This window comes from Rhinoraja longicauda, chromosome 5, assembly GCF_053455715.1.
Source record: "Rhinoraja longicauda isolate Sanriku21f chromosome 5, sRhiLon1.1, whole genome shotgun sequence".
Lineage (NCBI taxonomy): Eukaryota > Metazoa > Chordata > Chondrichthyes > Rajiformes > Arhynchobatidae > Rhinoraja > Rhinoraja longicauda.
In genome coordinates this window covers 45,407,971-45,435,027 of record NC_135957.1, presented here as the reverse complement: position 1 = coordinate 45,435,027, position 27,057 = coordinate 45,407,971, and the positions used below count along the sequence as shown (strand labels likewise).

At 40.5% G+C, this 27,057-nt stretch overlaps 1 protein-coding gene across 1 annotated transcript in view; it reads left to right on the top strand.

The window, feature by feature from the left end:
- The window catches only part of dnajc5ga (DnaJ (Hsp40) homolog, subfamily C, member 5 gamma a), a 31,367-nt gene extending 4,986 nt beyond the window's left edge, over positions 1-26,381 (top strand). Inside the window, exons 2-6 of the mRNA XM_078399425.1 lie at positions 8,430-8,551; positions 11,439-11,652; positions 13,423-13,585; positions 21,263-21,330; positions 23,868-26,381. Of these exons, the coding sequence (XP_078255551.1) occupies positions 8,442-8,551; positions 11,439-11,652; positions 13,423-13,585; positions 21,263-21,330; positions 23,868-23,873 (561 nt within the window). The 5' untranslated portion in view covers positions 8,430-8,441 and the 3' untranslated portion in view covers positions 23,874-26,381. The remainder of the gene's footprint in view (positions 1-8,429; positions 8,552-11,438; positions 11,653-13,422; positions 13,586-21,262; positions 21,331-23,867) is intronic.
- Positions 26,382-27,057: the final 676 nt, after the last annotated feature.

The window sequence follows — 27,057 nt, the reverse complement described above, 5'->3', positions numbered from 1 at the left end:
ATAGGTATCTGATGGGGTGGGAGCTTTGTGTGTTGGCACTCCCTCTGCCATTCCCTTTAGACCTATGTATGCTCATGATGTTGGTTTTCTCAATGGATGCATCTTCCCTATTTTGAGTGGATGTGCCCAGGAGTTTCCCATTGTGGGAACAATGCATTTAAAAAAAATGAGTTTTTGAGAACATTCATGAGTCCTCTACTGCTTGATAATATGTTCCCATGAGAGTTTGGGATATAGTATCTTTCTTGGTTGTCTCGTGTCAGGCATGTTGTCTCGTGTCAGGCTGACTGGAGGATTTGAAGATTTTTGTGCATACAGTTGGTGATGCCTCTCCAGTATTTTGAAGTGCAAGGGTCCTTGCAGATGTCCTTGTGTTTGTAGAAGAAGGAAGCATCTTCTACAACATATCTAGAAGGTGATACAATAGCCGGTGCCATTCTTGCCTTTAAAATGTTTCGAGGTAACTAAAAAGTTGAAAAGAATAACAAAATTCCTCAATTACCAACATTATCAGTGGGGAGTTGAAAAGTATTTGCAATAATGTTTTGGGTGTGTTAGAAATGTTTTCTCCACAGGACATTTTTAATGTTTCCACCACTTTCCGTTCTTGCTTGAAATTTCTAGTATTTACTGTGTTTAGCTGGTGTATTGTAAGATTTGATCGTTCACAATTATGATGGCCTTGATGGAGGAGGGAAGAGAAATATTTGCATTTGCACAAAGCCAAGGCAAGGTAATTGTTAGAGAATCAGGTGAGAGGAAAGGATATTTTGACTTTGGACAGCAAATTGATAAGGGGGTTCAACTTCAGTTTACTGTAACCTGGGATGCACTGAGTGTGATGGAAGCAGATGGAAATCATCAATTTCAAAAGGGAGTAAACAGTTGGAGAGAGAACTTGTGATTCTATGGAAATGGGACTAATTAACTCTGCCAAAGACCAATACCAGTGAAGCCGACCATACCCCATTACATTCAACTTTGGACTAAGCTAGTCGCAGACAGATGCTTGACAGCTGTAACAAAACTTGCTTACTATCACATCCAAAGAGGTGAAATTGAGTAGTATTAGTTGCAATATCACTTCACTTTGGGATGAGCTCTATGATTTTATGCCCACTTCAAAAGAGACAACAATGACATATCTGCACAAGTCCCCAAAGCTCATGGTGACCCTGCTATCTCCTCTGAGGTTGAGCATCCTTCAAGAGGGTGAATCTATGCAAAGCATCTGGCTCCAGCTGTGTATCTGGTAAAGTTCTAAAGACATATGCATACCAACTGGCTGGAATATTCAAGGACTGCTGCAACCTCTCGCTTCTGCATTCCTAGGTACTCAACTGCTTCAAAGGGGCATTCTTGTAATGGTGGCCAATAGAACCACCTGCAACAGGTGCTGTGTCACTGGCTCACCACTCTGTTTTGGACCATCTGAATAACTGGAACACATATATCAGACTGCTATTTATTGACTACAGTTCAGTGTTCAACACCACCATCCCCTCCAAACCAAGCTACAAGACCTGGGCTTCTGTTCTCCCCAATTCCTTGACTTCCTCATCAATAGACTTCAATCAGTGCAGATTGGTAACAACAATTTGGCTATCTGCTCTACGTTCTTTACACCCATGACTATGTGGCTAAACACAGCTCCAAAGCCATCAATAAACTTGCCGATCACTCCACCATGTGACAGATTTCATTGGTGGATCCGTGCTGGACACAGTTATCAACTTCAAATTCCTGGGAGTCAACATCTCGTGTGATTTATCCTGGGCCCATCTACAGATTTAACCACAAACCAGGCATCCCAGCGCCTCTGCTTCGAAGTTTAAAGGCAATTGGCATGTCACCAACTATTAACAAACTTCTGTAGAGGCAGAAAATATTTTATAGAAAATATCCTGACTAGTCGAATATCATTTCCTGATGTATAAGAAAATAACTGCAGATGCTGGTACAAATCAAAGGTATTTATTCACAAAATGCTGGAGTAACTCAGCAGGTCAGGTAGCATCTCAGGAGAGAAGGAATGGGTGACGTTTCGGGTCGAGACCCTTCTTCAGACTGATGTCAGGGGGGCGGGCAAAGGAAGGATATAGGTGGAGACAGGAAGATAGAGGGAGATCTGGGAAGGAGGGAGGGGAAGAGGGGGACAGAGGAACTATCTAAAGTAGGAGAAGTCGATGTTCATACCACTGGGCAGCAAGCTGCCCAGGTGAAATATGAGGTGCTGTTCCTCCAATTTCCGTTGGGCCTCACTATGGCACTGGAGGAGGCTCATGTCAGACAGGGAATGGGAGGGAGAGTTGAAGTGCTCGGCCACCGGGAGACCAGCTTGGCCAATGCGGACCGAGCGCAGGTGTTGAGCGAAGCGATCGCCGAGCCTGCACTTGGTTTCGCCGATGTAAATAAGTTGACATCTAGAGCAGCGGATGCAATAGATGAGGTTGGAGGAGGTGCAGGTGAACCTCAGTCTCACCTGGAAAGACTGTTTGGGTCCTTGGATGGAGTTGAGGGAGGGGGGGCTAAAGGGACAGGTGTTGCATCTCGTGCGGTTGCAGGGGAAAGTGCCCGGGGATGGGTTGGTTTGGGTAGGAAGAGACGAGTGGACCAGGGAGTTACGGAGGGAACGGTCTGTGCGGAATGGATAGAGGGGAGGGGATGGGCCAGTGGTGGGGTCCCGTTGTAGGTGACGGAAATGTTGGCGGATGATTTGTTGGATCCGCTGGCTGGTGGGGTTGAAGGTGAGAACGAGGGGGATCCTGTCCTTGTTGCGAGTGGGGGGAGGGGGAGCAAGAGTGGAGCTGCGGGATGTAGAAGAGACCCTAGTGAGAGCCTCATCTATAATGGAAGAGGGGAAGCCCCGTTTCCTGAAGAATAAGGACATCTCTGATGCCCTAGTGTGAAACACCTCATCCCGGGCGCAGATGCGGCGTAGACGGAGGAATTCCAACGCATAGGATTGGAAGAAGCTGCAAACACAGCTCCAATGCCTGCTCGGTCCATCATGCTCCCTACCATTGAAAGTATCTACAGGAGGGCAGCATCTTTCATCAAGGATCCCAACCCATACCCTCTTCTCACTGCTACCATCGGGCAGTACAAAGGTTCCGCACCACCATTTTCAGGAACAGTTACTGTCCTACAGCTATTAGATTTTTGTACCAACCTGCACAGCCTAAGCTCGGCAACATAACACCAGAAACTACCTGTTTCCTAATTGTGTATATTTGCTTAATGCAAATATTGTTTGCAGTCTTTTTCATTTCAATGTATTGTGAATGCATTTTGTTGGGTCATCGTCGCATCCCTGACCCAATTTTGGTATTGCTTTGTTTTCCAGACTTTAAATAATATAACTGCTCATTTGTTTCCACATTTGTCTTTTTGAATTTTCTTATAGGTATTCAACTCTCTCAAGATATTGGACCAATCATACAAAGTCTTAAGTTATCATCTTTGATAATAATTGTGATACATTTTCTCCCTTTCAACATACTGCAACCTATGACATGATAATACATCTTTTTTGTACTCTTTTCCTTTCAATGACTTTCCCCTAATTGCCATATCCTACATAAATATTATTCTAAAGAAAGTTGATTTGGATAGTGACTCTAATTATTGAATGGGCTGAATGTTTTATTAAAACTTATTAAATGATTACTAATGCATAGCTCGGGATAGGCTGCAGTAAATTTCTGTTTGACGTTAGTACTTAACTCCCGTGGTATTCAGACCATATTGCACAAGAGGCTTACTAAACATTTCATGAGAATTAATACTTCACTACGTCAGAGGTTGCATCTGTGCAGAATTGTGCATTTATGTTACAAAAAATACTATGAAAATGCAAAGAAAATGTGTTTGTAAGATGCAGACATACTGTAAAGAGGTTAGATAGTGATCAACTAACTCTAATGTGATCCTTTGAAGCTAATAGTGAGCTTTTGGCCCCAGGAGCAGGGTTGCTGGCGAAGTAGATGAATCTTCCTAGGTTTTTCAAGGCAGAGAAACGAATGGCTCCACGCTTTGTTCAGCCGCACTGTCGGATTTCAAATCATAACTGGGGAAAATAACCAATAAGTGGACACAAGATGTTTTAAAAATCAGCTTGATTTCTATTCCGCAGGCTACTTAGCAAATGTTTGTTTTTTTATTCAGATGTAGGTTTGCAAAAAATGGTAGGAGTTATTAAGATTTTTCATATTTGTGTTCCCTACAGTGGGGATATTTGGGGATCTTATAAATTAATGGCCACATTATCATGTGATACTTTATCCAGTGGTTGTACTCATAGTGCCTTTCCACCCTCACTAGAGGTTCACGTGGGTGGATCTTTTTCTCAGATGGAAATGTCAAATACTCGAGATCATAGGTTTACGGTGAGAAAGGAAATGTTTTTATGGGGGATTTAAGGTAAGTTTTCTCTTACAGAGAAAGTGGGTGTCTGCAATACATTGCCGGGTGGGGGGGGGGTAGTGGAAGCAAATTCAATAGCAATGTTTAAGAGGCCTTTGGACAGATGGGTGAACTGGAGGAATATGAACCAAGTGCAGGCAGATGGGATTAGTTTAAATTGGGGACACAAGGAACTGCAGATGCTAGTTTACAACAAAAAAGACACAAAGTACTGGTGTAACTTGTGAGTCGGGCAGCATCTCTGGAGAACATTAATAGGTGACTTTTCAGGTCTGGACCCTTCTTCAGACTGTCATAATGGGAGGGAGAAAGCTGGAAAGGAGGTCGGTGTGGGATAAAGTCATTAAATGATAGGTGGGTACGTAATGGGGGTGGGGGTTTGATTGGCAGATGGTTGGATAAAGGATAGACATGAAAAGATAAAAAGCAGGCGATAAGGATAGAAGAGGGGGTACAAAGTGTGAAGCCAGAGGAATAAATCTAGGTGGAGAGGAAGGGGGGGCGGGACGTGAGGAGAAGTGGAAAGGGAGAAATGGGTGTGCATCCAGCTGACCTACAAGTACTCCTTTTCTTTACCCCCCTCTCCTTCCCCTCTCTTCCCTCTGCTCTACCTGGATGTCACCCATTTCTCCTGTCTCCTCTGTCTCTACCCCACTTCCTCCTGTCTCCTTCCACCTATATTCTCTCCCCGGCTCCATATTTCGTGCCTATTCTATCCTTATTTCACACCTTTGGTCTTTTCATCTTTGGCCTTTTGTCCAATTGTCTGCCACAAAAAAACCCCATCACCTGTGTCCACCTATCACTTTCCAAACTTTGTCCTGCCCTCGCCTTTTTTCCAGCTTTTCACCCCTCTACAATCTGAATATGGATTCCGACCTGAAACATTGTTTATCCATGCTGCCTGATTTGTACTGTTTTTTAAAGAAATTGACATTGGATGTTTGATGAATGATACCTAAGCCTGCACTATAGAAAAATAATGGGAGTAAGTAATTGAATTCAGTGTAGATTTGTTAGTTAAATCGTCTCGCGGGAAATGAAAATACAGACAAGTGGGTAAAGAATCTCAAGGCCAACAAGCTCTTTGTGTGGGTTTCCAAAGTTTCGTCCATTTAAAATGTCTAATTGCCTCGATGAATAAGAAATGGAATAAAATAGTAAACAGTTAACACGACCTGTAAAACTAGATTTTAATCCATTTTACTAGTGATATGTTTAGTTTAATTTAGTTTAGAGATAGAGTGGAAACAGGCCCCTTGGCCCACCGAGTCCACACCAACCAGCGATCCCCACACTATCCTACACACACTGGGGACAATTTTACACATACACCAAGCCAATTAACCTACAAACCTGTACGTCTTTGGAGTGTGGGAGGAAAGTGAAGATCTCGGAGAAATCTCACGCAGTCGCGGGGAGAACGTGGGGTCCTGAACTATATCACCGCCAGGCCCCAAGTGGTCAGGATGGGGGAACACACATCTAGCCCCCTCACCCTGAACATAGGATCCCCCCAGGGTTGCATCCTTAGCCCCCTACTGTACTCCCTGTACACACATGACTGTGTGGCCAGGTTCAGCTAATGACACTGTGGTGGTGGGCCGGATCTCCGACAATGATGAGAAGGCCTACCGGGAGGAGGTGGCTGATCTGGCACTCTGGTGTCAGGACAATAGCCTCCTCTTGAATGTCAAAAAAACTAAGGAGCTGATTGTGGACTTTAGAAGGGCTCAACATCCAAGGTCGTACACGCCACTGGAGATAAATGGGTCTATTGTGGATAGGGTGAGCAGTTTTAAATACTTGGGAGTCCACATCAAAGAGGATCTGACATGGGCAACGCACATTGCGGTGGATGTGGTGTACCTTGACTTTCAGAAACCCTTTGACAAGGTTCCACATAGGAGATTAGTGGGCAAAATTAGAGCACATGGTATTGGAGGTAGGGTACTGACATGGATAGAAAATTGGTTGACAGACAGAAAGCAAAGAGTGGGGATAAATGGGTCCCTTTCAGAATGGCAGGCAGTAACTAGTGCAGTACCGCAAGGCTCGGTGCTGGGACCGCAGCTATTTACAATATACATTAATGACTTGGATGAAGGGATTAAAAGTACCATTAGCAAATTTGCAGATGATACAAAGCTGGGTGGTAGTGTGAACTGTGAGGAAGATGCTATGAGGTTGCAGGGTGACTTGGACAGGTTGTGTGAGTGGGCGGATGCATGGCAGATGCAGTTTAATGTGGATAAGTGTGAGGTTATCCACTTTGGTGTTAAGAATAGGAAGGCAGAGTATTATCTGAATGGTGTCAAGTTAGGAACAGGGGACGTACAACGAGATCTGGGTGTCCTAGTGCATCAGTCACTGAAAGGAAGCATGCAGGTACAGCAGGCAGTGAAGAAAGCCAATGGAATGTTGACCTTCATAACAAGAGGAGTTGAGTATAGGAGCAAAGAGGTCCTTCTGCAGTTGTACAGGGCCCTAGTGAGACCGCACCTGGAATACTGTGTGCAGTTTTGGTCTCCAAATTTGAGGAAGGATATTCTTGCTATTGAGGGCATGCAGCGTAGGTTTACTAGGTTAATTCCCGGAATGGCGGGACTTTCATATGTTGAAAGACTGGAGCGACTAGGCTTGTATACACTGGAAATTAGAAGGATGAGAGGAGATCTTATCGAAACGTATAAGATTATGAAGGGGTTGGACACGTTAGAGGCAGGAAACATGTTCCCAATGTTGGGGGAGTCCAGAACAAGGGGCCACAGTTTAAGAATAAGGGGTAGGCCATTTAGAACTGAGATGAGGAAAAAGTTTTTCAGTCAGAGAGTTGTGAATCTGTGGAATTCTCTGCCTCAGAAGGCAGTGGAGGCCAATTCTCTGAATGCATTCAAGAGAGAGCTGGATAGAGCTCTTAAGGATAGCGGAGTCAAGGGGTATGGGGAGAAGGCAGGAACGGGGTACTGATTGAGAATGATCAGCCATGATCACATTGAATGGTGGTGCTGGCTCGAAGGGCCGAATGGCCTCCTCCTGCACCTATTGTCTACTGCCTTTACCACCTTAGACAGCTGAGGAAATTCAGAGTGTCTCTGAGGATCCTTCATTGCTTCTACTCTGAGGCTGTAGAGAACATCCTGTCCGGCAACATTACAGTCTGATTTGGGAACAGCTCTGCCCAGGACAGGATGGCCCTGCAGACTGTAGTGCGTTCGGCAGAATGCACCATGGGAACTGCACTCGCCCCCCTGCAGGACCTATACATCAGGAGGTGTAGATCGAGAGCAAGCAAGATTATGAGGGACCCCGCCACCCCAGCAACAGACTGTTCCTGATGCTACTGTCAGGCAAGCGCCTCCGCTGTCACACTGTGAAAACGGAGAGGATGAGACGGAGTTTCTTCCCACAGGCCATCAGGACTTTTAACTTTTATAACTCCAGGGACTAAATTTTGTCTTCTCTGTATTAACCGTATTAACTTTATTTATATACTGTAACTGTAATTCTTTTTTGTGCACAATCCGCAGGCATTGCCACTTTCATTTCACTGCACATTGTGCATGTGCATGTGACAAATAAACTTGACTTGACTTGACTTGAACGTACAAACTCCGTACAGACAGCACCCGTAGTCGGGATCGAACTCGGGTCTCTGGCGCTGTAAGGCAGTAACTCTACCGCTGCGCCACCGTGCCCACCCTTTGAAATCACCTCACCCTGCCTTGCAGAAAATAATGGTTCTAACACCTAAAACTGGCCAGAAATTCGCACTGAACTGCCATTTTTTTAATTTTATTTTTTTATGTAATAGTCTTTTTAGTGTATCAGTAAATTGTGGATATAGTTACTGTTCAGTTTTTGGTTCATGGTCATTTTTGTTTAGTTGGACAATTCTGATTCTAGAAAATGAGCAATGTACATTTTCTTCAGAAAATATGCTGGTTGGGGGGAAAAGAAACGGCTAACTTCATGTTGAGCAGAAATCTACTTATGTCTTCAAGGTACCTGGCAACATGGCAACACCACGACTTCAGCGAACGATGTCCCGAACGGGCGAAAGTTTATATAAGGCACTAGGATTGGAGAAAGGAGCTACACCAGAGGAGATCAAAAAAGCATACAGGTATGAAATATAATTCAATTATATTGTGCATTATAGTTTGAGATCTATTAATTCTCAGAATTTTCCAATAACTGTAAAATTAGTCCAATGGATTAGTTTAGAATATCAGAATTCAAAATTTAAAAATAGAGCATGCTTTATGGTGGATCAAGAGATGCAGTTAGACCTATCCCTTGTGGCACTTTTCTCCTGAAACTACAGGATATGAAACATTTGTCCTCTACCTCCCCCCCCTTATCGGGGATCTAAACAGTCCTTCCAGATGAAGCCGTGATTCAGTTCTTGCAATCTTGCTTCCTGCATACAATACTCATGATATAGCCTCTTCTGCATTGGTGAAAACAAATGCTGATTGCATTGCAGAGCCCCCACATTCATACTACACAGGTGGCTCGGTGATCCCTGTTGTCTGCTGCTTCTCCATTTTAGTTCCCATTCTCACCAACATTCGCTTGAGGAATGCACATCATTGTCATTGTCATTCAGGGCCTTCTGGAGTCTACCTTATTCTACAATTTTGAGCAACTTGCTTTCTGCATCAGAACTGCTTATTTCTGCTGCAAATCATCCATCTGCAATGTTGACTCAGTTCTACTCTCGCCATTAGCACAGGCTAAAATGCTTGGCGTGTTCCACAGCCCTGCATTTTGCACCATTTATATTCCTTTTCCTTTTTGATTTGTTTTTTGCATCATGTTCACCAACTCCCCTCACTTCATAGCTTTTGTTCATTTTCTCTCTAATTGCCCTCTTAACCATGGAACTGGATTACCTCTATGACTTATCCCCATGACAATCATGGCCTTGTTCCCACAGAAATGATCCCTTTAACTTATTTGTTACTCTTCCACTTTCTCTGTAACTTAAAATAACTTTTTTTTCTCTTTCGCAAGTTTGATAAAGGGTCTTTGATCTGAAACGTTAATTGTTCCTCTTTCCTGTCTGAAACTGTCTGACCCGCTGGACTGTTTCCAGCAATTTTTGCTTTCTATTTCTGATATCTAACTTCGGCAAGGTTTTTTATGTTTAGACTTTACGATTCTGTGGATGCCCTGAGTACCATGTAAACAAGGTTTTGAACACCGATAGCAGTTTAAGCAAGTGCACCAATCCCCCTTTCTTCCAACCCCACATTTACAGGATTTCTTCCTTCAGGTCACTAATGTTCTTCCATTTTGGATATTTATTTCACCATCCCTTCATTCTTTCACTGCATCTCTTTCGGCTCCCCCCCCCCCCCCCCCCCCCCTCCCCCCCTCCCCCCCTCCCAACACGTGTGGTTTTGATCTCTGCCCCTTTGCAGGTTCTGTTATAGGTGGCAGTAGGGCTGTTAAGCTCTTTCTCATGCCTGCTTATATTCCTATGCCTCAATCCTAACACCTATCTTGTGCACTCCTTGTCTTTCTTTGGCATCAGTGGGCATTGTGTTAAACCTATCCTCTGATGCCCACATCTGTGCATTTCTGCTAATATTATAGTTTAAGGAACCTTGGTTTAATAAGTTTCAGTGTCTCCTGTCTAATGGACAGTCATTGCATCTCGGCTTGTGCAGCTGAAATTACCTATTGGTTAAAAATTAAATGTCAGATTCCAACATTTGCCATCTTATTCACCACACTATGCCTCAGAGATGTATTCTCAATATTGCACACGAGAGGAAACTTTCCGAGACAAATTGCTGCATAGCAGAACACACAGTTCTTCAAAGACAGCATCCAGCAGTGTTTAACTTAATGCGCTGAGACTTTGTACATTGAGCATGCTATGGGAATTATGGCCAGGCATGCTACCTGAACTGCAGGTCACCTTTCTGCATTTTACATAAATTAATCAACTTATCATGATGTTAATGCTCACAGAACACCAACATTATGGCAAGTAGTGTAATTTATTTTGCTTCACCAAAACACCTCTGAAAGGTTTCACTTTGGTTGTAAAATAACTTGTTTTGCTCGCATTGAAGCAAATAACAAGATGATCTTTTTAAGGTGTGGCATGCATGAGTGTTGAACTGGATACTGGACGACCTTCCATATTCTCTTTGAAAACTGCCTAGAAACCTTATGTCTATTCCAATGATGAAATGGTATTGATGTTCCTGATTGCAGTTTTATTTGATTTAAAGAGGCTAGTTTAAGTCTAGTTGGCTTTAGATAGAAATATAGAAAATAGGTCATTCAGCCCTTCGAGCCCGCACCACCATTCATTATGATCATGGCTAATCATCCACAATCAGTAACCTGTGCCCAACGTCTCCCCATATCCCTTGATTCCACTAGCCCCCAGAGCTCTATCTAACTCTCTCAAATTCATCCAGTGATTTGGCCTCCGCTGCCCTCTGTGGCAGAGAATTTCACAAATTCACAACTCTAGGTGAAAAAGTTCCTTCTCACCTCAGTTTTAAATGGCCTCCCCTTTATTCTAAGACTGTGGCCCCTGGTTCTGGACTCCCCCAACATTGGGAACATTTTTCCTGCATCTAGCTTGTCCAATCCTTTTATAATTTTATATGTCTCTATAAGATCCCCTCTCATCCTTCTAAACTCCAGTGAATACAAGCCTAGTCTTTTCAATCTTTCCTCATATGACAGTCCCGCCATCCCAGGGATCAATCTCGTGAACCTATGCTGCACTACCTCAATTACAAAGATGTCCTTCCTCAAATTAGGAGACCAAAACTGTACACAATACTCCCGATGTGGTCTTACCAGGGTCCTATACAACTGCAGAAGAACCTCTTTACTCCTATACTGAAATCCTCTCGTTATGAAGGCCAACATGCCATTAGCTTTCTTCACTGGCTGCTGTCCCTGCACGCCAACTTTCAGATGTAGCACTATTGTGACCAGATTTTAGTTTTGAAGTTTAACATTTGTTTTCCAATTAGAAAACTCGCTCTCAAGTATCACCCAGACAAAAATCCAGACAACCCTGATGCATCAGAAAAGTTTAAAGAAATAAACAATGCCAATGCTATTCTGAACGATGACAATAAGAAACGCATCTATGATGAGTATGGCTCATTTGGACTATATGTGGCTGAGCAGTTTGGAGAGGAGAGTGTCAAATACTACTTTTTGATGAACAAATGTTGGTTTAAGGTGGGTTAATGTTCTTAATGTTTTATGTTTATATTAGAAAACCATCTATCCCTCATCCAATGGTGGTTATAGATTTCTTCATTCGTCTATACTCTGTCAACCTATTTTTTGTCGTTATTTCCATCATTACCTTCACTCCCCATATCTGAGGAAGGATGTGACAGCGTTGGAGAGGATCCAGAGGAGGTTTACGAGAATGATTGAGTTAACATATGATGAGCGTTTGACGGCACTGGGCCTGTATTTGCTGGAGTTTAGAAGGATGAGAGGGACCTCATTGATACCTACTGAATAGTGAAAGTCATGGATAAAGTGGATATGCAGAGGATGTTTCCACTGGTGGGAGAGGCTAGGACCAGAGGCCATAGCCTCAGAATAAAAGGACGTGCCTTTTATAAAGGAGATGAGGAGGAACTTCTTAGTTAGAGGGTGGAATCTGTGGAATTCATTGCCATAGACTGCTGTGGAGCCGTCATTGGGTATTTTAAGACACAGATTGACATATTCTTCATTTGTAAGGGTGTTATGGTAAGAAGACGGGAGAGTGGGGTTGAGAAGGAAAGATAGATCAGCCATGATTGAATAGCGGAATAGACTTAATGAACCGAATGGCCTAGTTATGCTCCTATAAATTATGAACTCTCCCAATCCCTTGCTAGGTTTTTGAATCTAATTTGAAATGTTTCCATCCTATTTTGAGGGTATTCAGTAGTTTTATCCACTCTGCCCCTGTCGCTGAGAGGTCGTCTGCCCTAAGTGGTTGAGCCTCTTGCCTAGTTGTTAAGCTAATCTGCCTCATAATATAGATGGTGATATGGCTACCAATAGTTCCCTGCCAGTTCCCTTTCCAAACTTTTCATCTTTTCATTTCTTCACTTCCTTGGCCCCCATTGCCTCATCTTTACTCTGGACATCCAGTCCCTTTTACACCTTCATTCCCCACCAGGAAGGTCTCTGAACCCTCCGGTTCTTCCTTAAACCGAGACCCAGATAGTTCCACAACACTAATGCTTTCTTCTGTCTTTCGGAATTTGTCCTCGCCCTCAATAACTTCTCTTTTGATTCCTCTCAAAAGCATGTAGCCATGAGCACTCATGTGGACCTTAGCTGTGTCTGCCTTTTTGATGTTTATGTTCAACAGTCCTTGTTCTGAACGCAGCTGGCACCATCACTTGCCTCTTGCTCCCCTACATTGATGCTTGCATCAGGGCTGCCTCCTGCACCATACGGCAATCGTGATTTCATCAACTTTACTAACTTCCACCCTACCATCAAATTTACCTGGACTATCATTGACACTTCTCTACCCTTTCTCAATCTCTGTCTCCATCACAGGATGTAGACTATCAACTGATAGGGTTATCTGGATAACACCTCCTCCCACCCTGCCGCTTGCAAAGACCCAACCCCCGACTCCCAATTTCTCCAACCTTGCTGCACCTGCTCTCAATATGATGCTTTCCTTCTAAGACATTCCATTTTTATGACCCCCTTTTTTATGTTCAATTTGATTGTTCCTTGTTTTTTGCAAATTATGAAATTGGAATGCTTTGATTAGAATTCACCTTTAAACTTCGTAGTCAGAAGTCTAATGTGACAATGCCTTCTGCACTTTTTTATCTACATTTTGGTATTTAATTGAATGGCGTGGATAAGATTTGGTCAAATGAGCTCATTTATGTCAGTAAATTCTATGTGGATTTTAAATAAGAATAAGGCAATTTCCTTGGATTGCTGGATGTAAATTGGGTTTTTTTCTTTGTGCGGCAGGCTCTATTTATATGCTGTGGCCTACTCACTGGGTGCTGCTGTTGCTGTTGTTGTTGCTTCTGTTGTGGAAAATGTAAACCATCAGGTGAAATGGAAGATTATGATATTATAAATCCTGAAGATTTGGAAGCACAGATTAAAGCAGAACACACTGGTGATGATGGTAAGTCAATGCAGATGGAATCTATTTCAATTACCAATCAAGAACATTTGTAAGTTGTTAACTTGGTTGTGGTGATTGATGATGGAAATTACAACAGTTAACTTTTGAAACTGGGTAAATTACTTTATTCAGAAGGACATATTTTGTATCAGAAATGATAGAGTAGTACTTTGTCACTTCCATGGTTGTTATGATGAACATGGTCATTTTGCACGTATGCACTGCTGTATAGTTTAAATGGTACAGATGGTTTAGATCCATTGAATGTTTTTATTTGCCTTTACCTAATGTTGAGATTTTTCAGTTTATTTATAATTAAATTCCAAATTTGAAATTTAAGCTGATAAAATAGTTGAAGTTGTACAGCACATCATAATGCTTTTTGCTCTGATTGTGATTTGGTTTTATTCTGAAGCACAATGTTAAGCTAAATGAAGGCGTTGCATGTTCACTGTACATGTTCATGTGCTGCTGTTAAAAGTAAAAATAGATTCACATTTTGTGAGACATTGCCATCTTTGGGTGTAATGTTCTCATTTTCCATTTTGCTTATATTTTTCCAATGCTTTGCAACTAAGTAATAAGAACATGGTCAAATTGTTAAATTATACTCTTTAGTAATTTGTATTAAATGTACAAACTTACTATTTTAGCAGGAGCTTTACAATCCTTTCAAACTTGTTTTAGCTTCAGTATATTTTTGAGTAAACTATGAAGGAAAATTAGATTTAAATTCTTTATCACTTGCCACCTTATCCTGCACATTGAGGACCAACTTTGATTTAAGAAGGAATAAACTAATACTTTGGGATTAGATATTTCTGGAGCAATTAAAAATAATGAATCAAGGAGAGTTGTTCAATTGCTATCTGAAAATCCCCGGTTGAAGAAATGTTTGATCACTCCCATTTATGGAATAAAATGTCAAGGGGATTTGAAATCCACTGTTGGAACTATTTTGGAATTTTTCTTAATGCTCCTTTGTCTTGCCTCGTCTTTGACATCCAGTGTAAGCATTGTACAGAGAGAGAGAGATAAGGTAATTGAAATAAGATTCTACCTCAAATTTCCCTTAAACTGAGGAATTTTCATACATTTCAACAAATTTTTAATGTACTGGGTAATATGTTTGAACAGCAATTCTTCCACCCTGCCATAGATGTTGTTCCGCCTATTTATGATTGGATGTTTTCATTACTTATTGAATCTCTCAGATTTGTGCAAATTAAATTTCATAATTTTTCAAAAACATGCTATTGTTTTAAACTTTTTTAATGTTCAAATCCATTTAATGACTGCTACATAAGGTGAGACACACATGTGCCATTTAGAGCTGAAAATAGGAGACAGTATCAAATAATTGCCACTACTGATTTAACCATAATTTTAGTGATGGGGCCAAAAGAAAACAAATTGTTTCATGGAATATGTTTTTTTTACCATGCAAGGCTAAAGTTATCAAAACAATGCCGAAGGAATAATTATAATAATGGGAGTAAATTTGATTTTGGGTGCAAGGTTTTGATTCCACTTGAATCAGACAGAATTATGTTGCCAAAGCGTGTACCAATTTTCATTATGATACTTGGATAATGTTTTATCATTTTGATCTCCATTGGATTGATTGGTCTGTTTAAATGATGTACTGTACCTAAAGTGTTCTATTGAATTATGAGGAAATAAATAATGTACACTTCCTTGGATCAAAATCGCTAAAATTTAACGTAATTGTTATTGAATATCCTAAACATGAATTAATATGTCATTTAACTGAAGTTATGACTCTTTTGATTGTTATGAACAAACTGCTAGAACATGCAAAAAACAAGAACGGTGGACCAGGCAGCATCTATGGAGGGAAAGGATATAGGACATTTTGGGTTGGGGTCCGACTTCAGACTGATGCAAGTAGGAGGGAGAAAGTTGGAAAAGAGGTGGATTGACACAAAGCCTGGCAAGTGATATGTGGGTACCAGTAAAGGGGGGAAGGTGATTGGCAGATGGGTGGAGTCATTGACAACATCTAGTGGTGGAAAGGAAAGGTATCAGAAATGGAAAGAAGAGGACTGAATGTAAAGCAGGAGGAAAGGATATGGGTGGAAGGAGAGGGGAAGCGTGTGGGGGTGGAATGAATTTATCAGTGGGTGAGCCTTTTGGAACCAACGACCACAATCTATTAGCTTTAAAATCTTTATGGATAAGGACTGCCTCACAAATCAAAGATTTAAATTGGGAACAGACCATCTTTGGTATAGGAAGTTGCAAATGTTGATGGGAGTAAATTGCTTGTAACAAAAAGATGTCTGGAAAGTGGCATGTTTTTAAAAGTGTTATTGTAAGAGTTCAAGGTGTGCATGTTTGTGTTAGTGAAGACCAAGGCAGGTAGGAACCATGGAAGAGGAGAGAAATTATGGCTCTGGTCAGGAAAAAGGAGGCATGAATTAGATATCATGCTGTGATCAGGTATGTGCTTGGAGCATAGGGGTTTGAGGAGCATAGTCATACAGCATGGAAACAGGCTCTTCGGCTCAATTTGCCCATGCCGACCAACATGCCACATCCAGACTAGTCCCACCTGCGTGTGTTGGCCCCACATGCCCGAAACTTATCCTATCCATGTACCTGTCTAAGCGTTTCTTAAACATTGATAGTACCTGCCTCAATTATCTCCTTCGGCAGCTCGTATAGAAAAATAACTGCAGATGCTGGTACAAATTGAATTATCTCCTTCGGCAGCTCATTCCATACACCCACCGCCCTTTGTGTAAAAAAAAAGTTACCCCTATCTATAAATCTTTCCCCCCCCCCCCCCCCCCCCCCCTACTGTAAACCTATGTCCTCTGGTTCTCGATTTTCACCTCCTCTGAGAATCTGAGGGGTAGATTTTTCACGCAAAGGCGGTAGGTGTATGGAAACAAGCTGTCAGAGGAGGTATTTGGGGCAGGTTCTATCGCAATGTTTAAGAATTTGGGGCAGGTAGTGTCGCAACGTTTAAGAAACATTTAGACAGGTACATAGATAAGACAGGTTTAGAGTGAAATGGGCCAAACGCAGGTAGGTGGGACGAGTGTAGACGTTGGCCGATGTGGGCAAGTTTGGCCGAAGGGACTGTTTCCACACTGTAAGACTGACTCTACAGGAACTTGCTAAAGTTGATTGGAGTAGGATGTTTGTGGGCAAAGGAACGTCCAGAAAGTGGAATGCATTTAAGAGTGATGGTGAAAGATCAAGGCAAGTTGGTTCCAATTAGAGTGAAGGGCAAGTCACGTGGGACAAAGGAATCCTGGATGATGGGGGAAAATGAAGCTCTGATCGTGGAAAAAAATAGCGTGGGCCAGGTCTGGGCAGCTGGGATCATGTATCCCTGGAGGAGTTTAGGGAATTGAGGAGTATGCTTAAGAAGGAAATTGGGATGCAGAAAGGGGGCAAGAGATAGCTCCTTGAGAGTCCAAAGAGACTGAGTATCTTAAGGGAACGACGGGAACTAGAGAAAGAATAGAACCCCTCAGAAACCAAAATGTTCGTCTTTGTGGAGCCACAGAAGATGGGCAAAGTCTTCAATGAGTATCTCTTTGTTTTTACTGTGGAGAAAAATGTGAAGGCTAGGGAACTTAAGATGTCTTGAGGCCAGACTATGTTATGGTTGTGAAGGTGCTGGACTTCCTAAGGTGTATGAGGGTAGATAAATCTCCTGGACCTGAACAGATATATCCAGCAATGCTGTGAGAAACTGAAGAAAAAATTGTTGGAGCCCTGACTGAGATATATGAATCATCATTAGACATGTTTCAAATAGTGTATGACTGGATGGTGGCTAATGTTGGGTGTCGATTTGAGAGGGGCTACAAGGAAAAGTCGCAGAACTCTCGACCAGTGAGCCTAACCTATGCAGCAGATAAGTTACTGGAGAGGATTCTGAGGGATAAGTTATATATGCATTAGATTAGATGGGTTGATTAGGGATAGTCACCATGGTTTTATACATGGTAGATTGCCTGATGAATGTGATTGTTTTTTTTGAAGAAGTAACATAAGGTTGACGTGGGCAAAGCTGTATAGGTTGTCTAAATAGACTTTAGCAAGGCAATCATGGTAGCCTCCTGTGGGAGGTTAGATCACAGGATCTATGGTTCATGGGATCACGAGATACAGATTTGGCTTCGCTGAAAGAAGCTGAGGGTGGTAATGGAAGGCTTTTTTTTAACAGGAGGCCTGTGACTAGTGGTGTGCCTCAGGGATTGGTGTAGGTCTGTTGCTGCTTGTGGTTTGTATCAATTATTTTGATGAGAAGTAACTAGGAATGATTAATAAGATGACACTGAAGTAGGTAGTATCACAGACAGTGAAGGTGGTTATTGAAAATCACAGCTGGATGTTGATCAACTGAACAAGTGGCCTGGGAATGACCAATGAATTTTAATGCAAACAATTGTGTGATGTTCCATTTTGGGAAGTGAAACCAGGGCAAGACCTTTACAGTAAATTGGGAGCATTGTTGAGCAGAAGGTTCTCGGAGTACAGGCACATATTTTCTTGAAAGTGGTGCCACAGGTAGATTAGGTGGTGAAGACGTCTTTTAATACCAAGCCCTTCATTAATCAAGGTATATTGAGTATAGACATTGGGACATTATTTTACAGTTGTACAAGACTTTATTTTGGCCCCATTTGGAATATAGTGTTCTATTTTAGTCTTCCTGCTACGGCAGGAATGTCAATAAGCTGGAAAGAGCAGGGAAAAGATTTTTGAGGAATATTTTGATTGCTAACTAAATGTTTCGGTGCTCTGAATTGCCCTCAGACCATGGCATTAACTAAGCTAATATATTGGTAAAGTGTATGAGCAAAAATCCTGGTTAGAACTGCAATCTTCAAAGTTTGGGCAATTCATTATTTCAATATCCATTCATTTTAAACATGCTCATCATGAAGTTCTAAACTGACCTTAAGAAGAGTGTGTTAAACTCTATAGCAGATCAGTAAGGGTATCAATGGTAGATAGACACAAAATGATGGAGTATCTCAGTGGTCAGGCAGCATTTCTGGAGAAAATGGATAGTTGACTTTTTGGGTTGGGATCCTTCTTCAGACTGATTGTAGTAGAGAGAATGGGTGTCTGTCATAGGCCTCCTCCATTGCCAGAGCGAGGCCGCACTCAAATTGGAGCAACAGCACCTCATATTTTACTTGAGTAGCTTGCTACTCAGCGGAATGGACGTTGAATTCTCCAATTTTAGGTAACTTCTATAAATACCTCCCTCCCCCACCCCCTTCCCTCCCCCTTATTCCCTCTTGTCCCTTTCCTCCTCCAGTAAAAGTCAGTTAACCTTTTCCACAGTTTGCAACAATTATCCTTCTTGGGCTCATAACTGTCCCTAGCCAACAGTCAGCCTATCAAGGAACCTCCTTGCCTGAGGTCATCTGTTTCTGCCCCAATTTGTCCTTTTTTTTCTTTACTTCTAGTTCCCCCCCCCCCCACCTCTTCCTACAGTAATCAGTCTGAAGGGTCCTGACCCAAAACGTCACCTATCCATTATCTCCAGAGAAGCTACCTGCTCTTTCCACTGCATCTGCAGGAGATGTAACACCTGTCCCTATACCCCCTTCCTCGACTCCATCCAGATACCCTGAGCATCCAATCAGGTGAGGCAAAGGTGCACGCGCCTCCTACAATCTCATCTACTGTATCCGCTGTTCTAGGTGTAGATTCCTATATATCAGCATGTCCAAGCGCAGACAGGATGATTGTTTTGCTGAACACCTTCGCTCAGGCTGCCTTGGCCTACGTTATCTACTGGTTATCAAACACTAACTCCCCTTCCCATTCCCATACTGGCCTTTCTGTTCTGGGCTCTGCTGTCAGAGTGAGGCCAAACACAAATTGGAGGAACAGCACTTCATATTTCTCTTACGCAGCTTACAATCCAACGGTCTGAAGAAGGGTCTCGACCCGAAACGTCACCCATTCATTCTCTCCAGAGATACTGCTTGTCCCACTGAGTTACTCCAGTGTTTTGTGTCTATCTTCGGTATGAATATTAATTTCTCTAACTTCATGTAACCCTCGCATTCCCCCTCTCTCTCAGTCCCTCCCCCATCCTAGTGATCCCACTAGTTTCACTGTCGCTCTGCTTAGTTTAACTGTTTGTATCTACTCGTTATCACCTCCACAGCTAGCAATGGGCCATTGTGGACTGCACTTCCTTGATCATCTGGCTGGCTTTGCATTGTTCCTTGCATAACTTTCATTTGTTCTTTGTACCTTTTCATATCTCTAGTTTCCCTCTCCCCGGCTCTCAGTTGAAGAAGTGTCTCGACCCGAAACACCACATATTCCTTTTCTCCAGATATGCTGCCTGACTGACAGAGTTACTCCACCATTTTGTATTTATCTTTGATATAAACCAGCATGTGCAGTTCCTTTTTATTACATCATATCAATGATGATGGGTATTCTAGTATAATTTTTTTGACGTTTTGGAATAAGCTAGTAAATGAAAGTTAGTATTGATTTGTTTAAGGCAATTTTTAAATTTGATAGCTTATTGAAATAAAAAGATTTTGGTGCAGTGAGAATAATGTGTTTAAGGTTCTTCGAAAAATGTTTGCAAATATCAAGTATTCATAACATGCCTTGCCAGCTAAACGGATGGTGGCAGGATAAGTACAAAGTCGGTGATGTAGCAGAGAGTAACAGTGTGTAATTTATTCCTCCAGGTCAGTCTTAAGACTGATGGCAATTTTAGAAAACATACAACATAGAAAATTATAGCACAGGGGTAGGCCTTTTGGCCCATTGTGGCAGTATTGACCAATTGATCAATCTAACGTGAAGAAGGTTTGATTAACAGATAATAGTCAGGTGGGGGAGGGAAGGGTGGAGATAGCAACAGAGACTGAAAGGTGATGTGGAGAACAAATCACTTCTCACATATCACTTTCCAGCTTCTGTCCTCTCTCCACCCTTCCCTTTCTACCTTATCTGTAATCTGCAGTAAACCGTCCTCGCCCGTCTCCACATATAACTTGCTAGCTCTTGCCCTACACCTCCCTCCACCTCTTTATACTGACTACTTCCCCCCTACTCTTTCAGTCTTTATGAAGGGAACAAATCCTAAATGTCCTGACCCATTGAGTTCCTCCAGCAACTCTGTTTTTTGCTTCAGTTTCCCAAATCTGCACATTCTTGTGCCATCAATTGGAATTGTAATCAATTGTTCAAACTGAAGTTAGTCCCGGATTGCTGCTCATGCAAAGCTAGACTGAAGAAGTCTTAGACTTGAACATTCTTACATTCATTCTTGGAACATCCTAGTACTCTTTGGCATATCAAATACTATATTAGATTTCTCATGATGAGTATTTAAGTATTCTGGACATTCGCAGTCTTATTTGAATTACCTAAAGCTTGGCAGAACTTGCTTGTGCTGATCATTGCTGATGCATGTTTTATAATGGTGGTTATCTGAAAACAGTGCCACACTTTGTCCAAGGTGAGCAGTAAATTTAGGTAACTTTCGGGAATTAATTTTCTTGAAAGTTCGTCTCCAAGGGTACATTCATAACTTGTTCCTTTGTTAAATATTGGATTGATATGCAGTTGTTTTACCAATAATTTAAAATGCATTGATTAACAGAAGTAGGAGCAATTTTCTGAGATTGTTTTTTTATTCTTTAGGGGTAAACGTTGTTAATACTCAACCAACAGCTAATTCGCCATCTGAAAATGCAAATAAAGAACGGCAGGTGTGAAAGAATTTGTTTTTTCATTATGAATGTCTAAGCTAGTGAATACTGCATAGATCCTAACAATGCTTTAAAAATTGTATCATTTGCTACCAACCTATTAATCATTTTGTGACTGAAATGCTGTATCTGTTACACCATGTTTAATTGACAGTTTTATTCTCAAAAATCTGTACATTGTTAATGTCATTTATCAAGAATGCATCAGATCCCTCAAATGCCAAGAGTGCATATTTCCTTGACCTCCAATCAGAAATTGGGTTGGTTTTTATCGATTTCAGACTAGACTTGCTATGAATAATTTTTGCTATTTTCTCTCAATCAAAATAGTTAAGTTGATGTAAAAGCAAGATGCCCTCTCACAGCACATTACTGCAATTATATTTCTTTAACTCATGAACATTTTCCGTGCGTACACTTAAAGTTATACTTTGTGTGAGTCCTTCAACTCAACTAGACCTTGGTTTAAACAAACTGTTAAATCTTGAATTCAGATCCAGTAAAGTGTTCTATTTCTTGAAGTAAACTGTTTATTATATGCTGATAAACTCTCTGTGACAGTCTTTTACACCTGAAAGGGTTCAGGTAACAATGAGATCTAAATATCCTCCACATCAGGAGGGATCGAATACAGAGGTGATATGGACAGAGCTAAAAAATCAGCTGCAATAACTCTAATGGGATTGTTCTAAAGGTGTTCCAATTGGCAGATAGAGGAACAGGAAAGTAGACAGATTATGGAAAGATTCAAAAGAAACAGGGTTGTTGTAGTGGAAGACTTTACCTTCGCAATATTGATTAGTGCAAAAGGCTTAGACGGGAAGAATTTGTTAGGAGTATACAAGAGGTTTTACAGGAACAGTATGTGGATAGTCCAACTCGAGAAGGGACCATACTGAACGTTGTACTGAGAAACGTCAATGTTTATGTCTAGAGATAGAGCGTGGAATCAGGTCCTTGGGCCCACCGAGTCCACGATCACCTGTTCACTAGCTCTATCCTACACACTAGGGACAATTTACAGAAGCCAATTAACCTACAAACCTGCAACATCTTTGGAATATGGAAGGAAACCAGATCACCCAGAGAAAACCCACGTGGTCACAGGGAGAACGGACAAAATACGTACGGATAGCACCCATAATCAGGATCAAACCTGGGTCTCTGGCACTAAGGCAGCAACTCTATCACTGCAACACTGTGCTATACTTCCATTTATTTTTAAGTGGAAGATTATTTTGGGAACAGTGATTATAATTACATTAGGTTTAAGATGGTTATGAATAAGGATAAGATGGACCTTCGGGAAAGGTACTAAATTGGGATGGCAGATTACAGCTTCATTAGGTAGGAGCTAGCGAGAGTAATTTGGGTGCGTTGTTATCCACATCTGACATTTAAAGGCCAGCCGATCAGACTTCAGGGCTGGCATGTCCGGTAAGGAGGAAGGGCATGGATCGTAAGGTAATGGAACCTTGCATGACCAAAGAGGTTGTAAATTTGGTCAGAAGAAGAAGGAATTCTATGTAAGGTTTCAAAAGATGAAATCAGACGGGGCTTTTTAGGAATATAAAGCAAGTAGGAAAAAAACCCTATGCAGGCAATGGGAAAGCCCAAAAGGGGCTATGAAATTGTCATTGGTGAGTCAGATTAATAAAATTAATAAAGATTAATAAGGCTCTTCAGCATACATTAAAAACAAGAGGATAACCAGGAGAAGTAGGACTGCTCAATGATAAAGATGTGAATTTATGCTTAGAATGTAGGCAGGATACAAGATGAGTACTTTGCATCTGTATTCACCAAGGAGGAAGACGGGGAGATCAGTGTAAGGAATGCCAATATACTCAGGCTGTTTGAGACCAAGACTGAAATGGTGTTGAGGCTCTTGAAGAGCATTAAGATGGATAAGTCACAGGCGCCTAATGGAATCTATCCCAAGTTATTGTGAGAGGCAAGAGAGGAATTGCAGGGGACAACTAAAATATTTATATCTTCTCTAGCCATGGGTTAGGTCTCAGACGACTCAAGAGTAGCTAATGTTGTTCCTTTGTTTAAGAACGGAAGTAGAGATAATCCAGTAAACTATAGGCCCGTGAGCCTCATGACAGTGGTAGGGAAGCCATTGCAGAAGGTTCTTCAGGATAGGATTTACTCTCACTTGGAAGAGAATAGGCCAATCAGGGACAAACAGTATGCCTGACTGACTGCATGAATGAACGGAAGCTGTGCTGAACGACCTCAGGATTGCCCAGGTGAATGAGAGTGTCATAGATAGGAGTTGTAATGAGGTGGTCACACTTAAGTGACGGGCAGAAAGTATATCGGTGACCACCAAGAAAGGGAATAAGTTGTTCTCCAAAACGTCACCTCTCATTGAAATGCAATTGGATTGTTCCTGAGACATCCTATCCTCGTAGCTTTACTCCATTTCTTCCCCCCCATCTTGCTCAGTCCATCTTCAGCCTGCTTATTTATTTTATACGCCATGGAATATTGCATTGAAAAAACTTCTAATTTTGTTTTTTTCCATGCAGGTGTAAATGTTAACTTCATCATTCATCCACAGTCTGAATCATTGGAATCTTAATCAACCCAGCTGTTATCAGACCAAAAATATGGCTGCAGGAGGCTAGAAAAGGAGGATCCAGGATTTGTTTCAACTAAACATTTGAGTAGGGTTCAGAAGACTAATTTTAATTGAATGTAACTGAGATTTAATGTAACTGAGATTATGATGGTTTCCTAAAGGATCTTCACATGCAACCAATGCATTTGTAAATTTTTGTACACTATTTATGTTGGTAAATTCAACTACAGAGCAACTGAATCATTCTTATGGGAAATAACACATTTTAAACAGACTCATTTCGCTTTTTTTTTTTAAGTAGTTAGGTCTTGAACAGAAATCATAACTTTATACTTCATTCCACTGAATTTGTAAGTGATTAGAAAAGGTAAGAATTTTCACGTTGCACTGATTTTGGACTTTATAATGAATAGCTGCTGGCAAAACACTGCTCAGTGTAAGACTTATGAACTAGTTTTGGCTGGAGTACACTTTTACTATGTTTACCACCAAAGTTTGTCTTGTTCAACGTGTATAAAACAGTAGTTATATCAAATTTTATTTGGGAATAAAAGTGTGTCTTTATATTTCTGCTTTTGAATTAAAAGTAATTTAATGTTTAAGGGCATTTAAACTTTTAGATATGGAGCAGGTGTGTAATGTGCAGCAGCTTTAATTGACCAGGTAGATGTTTTTGTTTGAAAGGCATAAATTATAAGAATTAAAGCCTAATGACATTTTTTTACATTTTACGGGTTGCTGGCTCTGTCAAGCTGTATTCATCTTAAAAGCATATATTTGGCCTCATCATACTGTTCAGCACAGCACTTTTATTAGTGATTGAAATTTGTGCCAAATAGGTAATTAAGTGGATTCAGTTATCAGAAATGTCTTTGAAAAGGTTCATTTTGTGTATTATAATCCCAAATCCCTGGGTACACATGTATCAGCTAAATTGAAAATGCAAGTTTGCCATTTGACTCCTATGTCTTATAAAAAGGTAGTCTGACCAAAAATATTTTGTCACTTAAGTGTAGAAGATTAATGTTGATCTTCAGATTTGCAATATATTTAGTTGTGAATCTCGTGCTGCTATCTATTGTCAGGATTTGAATTTTCTGGAAGTCATTATTTCACTTCCTTCACCATATTTCTAGATAGATTTTATGGTGCGACAATATGGATTCATTTTTCATTGGCAACGAATCAATCTTAGAATTGCAAATTTCACCAGAAATAGAATTTGTTGGTTAATTTGCAGTAAGATTCTTTAATGGTTCCCAATAAATTAGATAAAATGTAGAGCAAAACCATTTCACACTTTACAGTGTAATCCTTATAATCTGTTAAAAAGTCATCCATTGTTCATTTTTGTTTGGTGTGTCCAGTTTGTTTGCATTGTAGGGTCAATTTTAAAAACTCATTCACAAACACAAATGGTGAAAGTGAATTTCTGTAATGCATCGTGGCTGCAACTGAGCGAGAACATTTGATTTAATGGACCACTGACTCCAATGTGATTTTTTTAAAAACTAACTTCATGTATACTTACTGACTTTATAGTACGGCCAAATTTTACGGATGCCATTTATATAAATATTACAACTGCACATTTATTGGATTGTTTAATTTTTCTACAGTGGTCATTCAAAAACACAATAAAACACTGTAATTTATGGTGTTTAAAATGCAGAACATAAATTACATCCAAAGCCTCAACCTTGCGTTCACTTCATTTTCGTTAGAATTGGCGACTACTCTTCCATATGGGATGTTCTCTTACCTGTAAAACTGGTTTTCTTTCTTCAATTTTGGTCGAAAACAAACAAATCTTTACATTGCTTGTAGACTTTGATCATATTTTTTAATAGTTTCTGCAATTGAGTCTTGTTAAATGAGTTTTGAGCTGTCACTAGATTTAATCATATTGTGCATGCCAACTAAAATGTTTTTACAAGCATTGTAAAAGATTAATCAATGTAAACAACATATTTGGAAAAGTGTCAGAATTGGCAACTATTTTTATTGATCTGGGTAAATGTAAATTTAATTAATGCTTCATTTATAATGTAATGAATGAATTTTTAAATTGATTATTCTGTTGTGTTTAAACATTATTGTACACAAAGGATCCGTGCACATATTTTAATGTGTATGTTTACAGCTGTCAAAATTCAGCAATGAAAATATTTTTATGTTAAGCTATTAACAGATCATTGAAAAAGCTCTTAAAATTGCAGTTTATTATTGTATCAAATTATTGCAGTTACCAACAAAAACAATTTAGTACCCATTTGATATAACATCACTGAATTAATCCAAGTTTCAATTAAAAGTATTTCACATTGCAGAAAATTTAAACTTGAACAACAGATAAATCCAATTTAACTAAAGTCTTGATACATTCTGGCCCATTTGTAATGTATTAAAACAAAGAATCAACAGGTCAGGCAGCATCTCAGGAGAGAAGGAATGGGTGACGTTTCGGGTCGAGACTCTTCACCCGAAACGTCATCCATTCCTTCTCTCCTGAGATGCTGCCTGACCTGCTGAGTTACTCCAGCATTTTGTGAATAAATACCTTCGATTTGTACCAGCATCTGCAGTTATTTTCTTACAAAACAAAGAATCAAGTACTCTCTGTAGGGCTTATGTTTACTGCACATTTTCTCCACCATGGGTAAAATCTTCTGTGTTTTTTTTCTACTTTAAAAATGGCTAAAACAGGTCAGTGTTTAGATGGTTAGGTATTAAGCTCTAATTTATCAGTTTTGATTTGGCTGAACGTCCAAATGTTCTAGCAGAGGATTTATAAACTTTAGCAGATACCTAGTACTACTTTATTTTAAAGCATTGCACATAGAATATTTATTTAGATAATTTATGACCAAAATTAACTCTTATTACAGATGATCAACATTTTCATATATTTTTCACTTTATGCATTCTTTGCTGTTAATATTGTTGTTGTAACCTTGAAGGCTTAAAAGAGTTCATAATGTCAGATTAAAACAAATTACATTGTTAAAGTAATAATCGACTAAGAGTTTTAAAATACATACTGTTCTAGCTAAATAAATCAAAACAAAACAATGTTGGTTTGTTTTGCATGAGAAAACATGTATCATGAGGAACAAAAAGTGTTAAACAAGATTAAT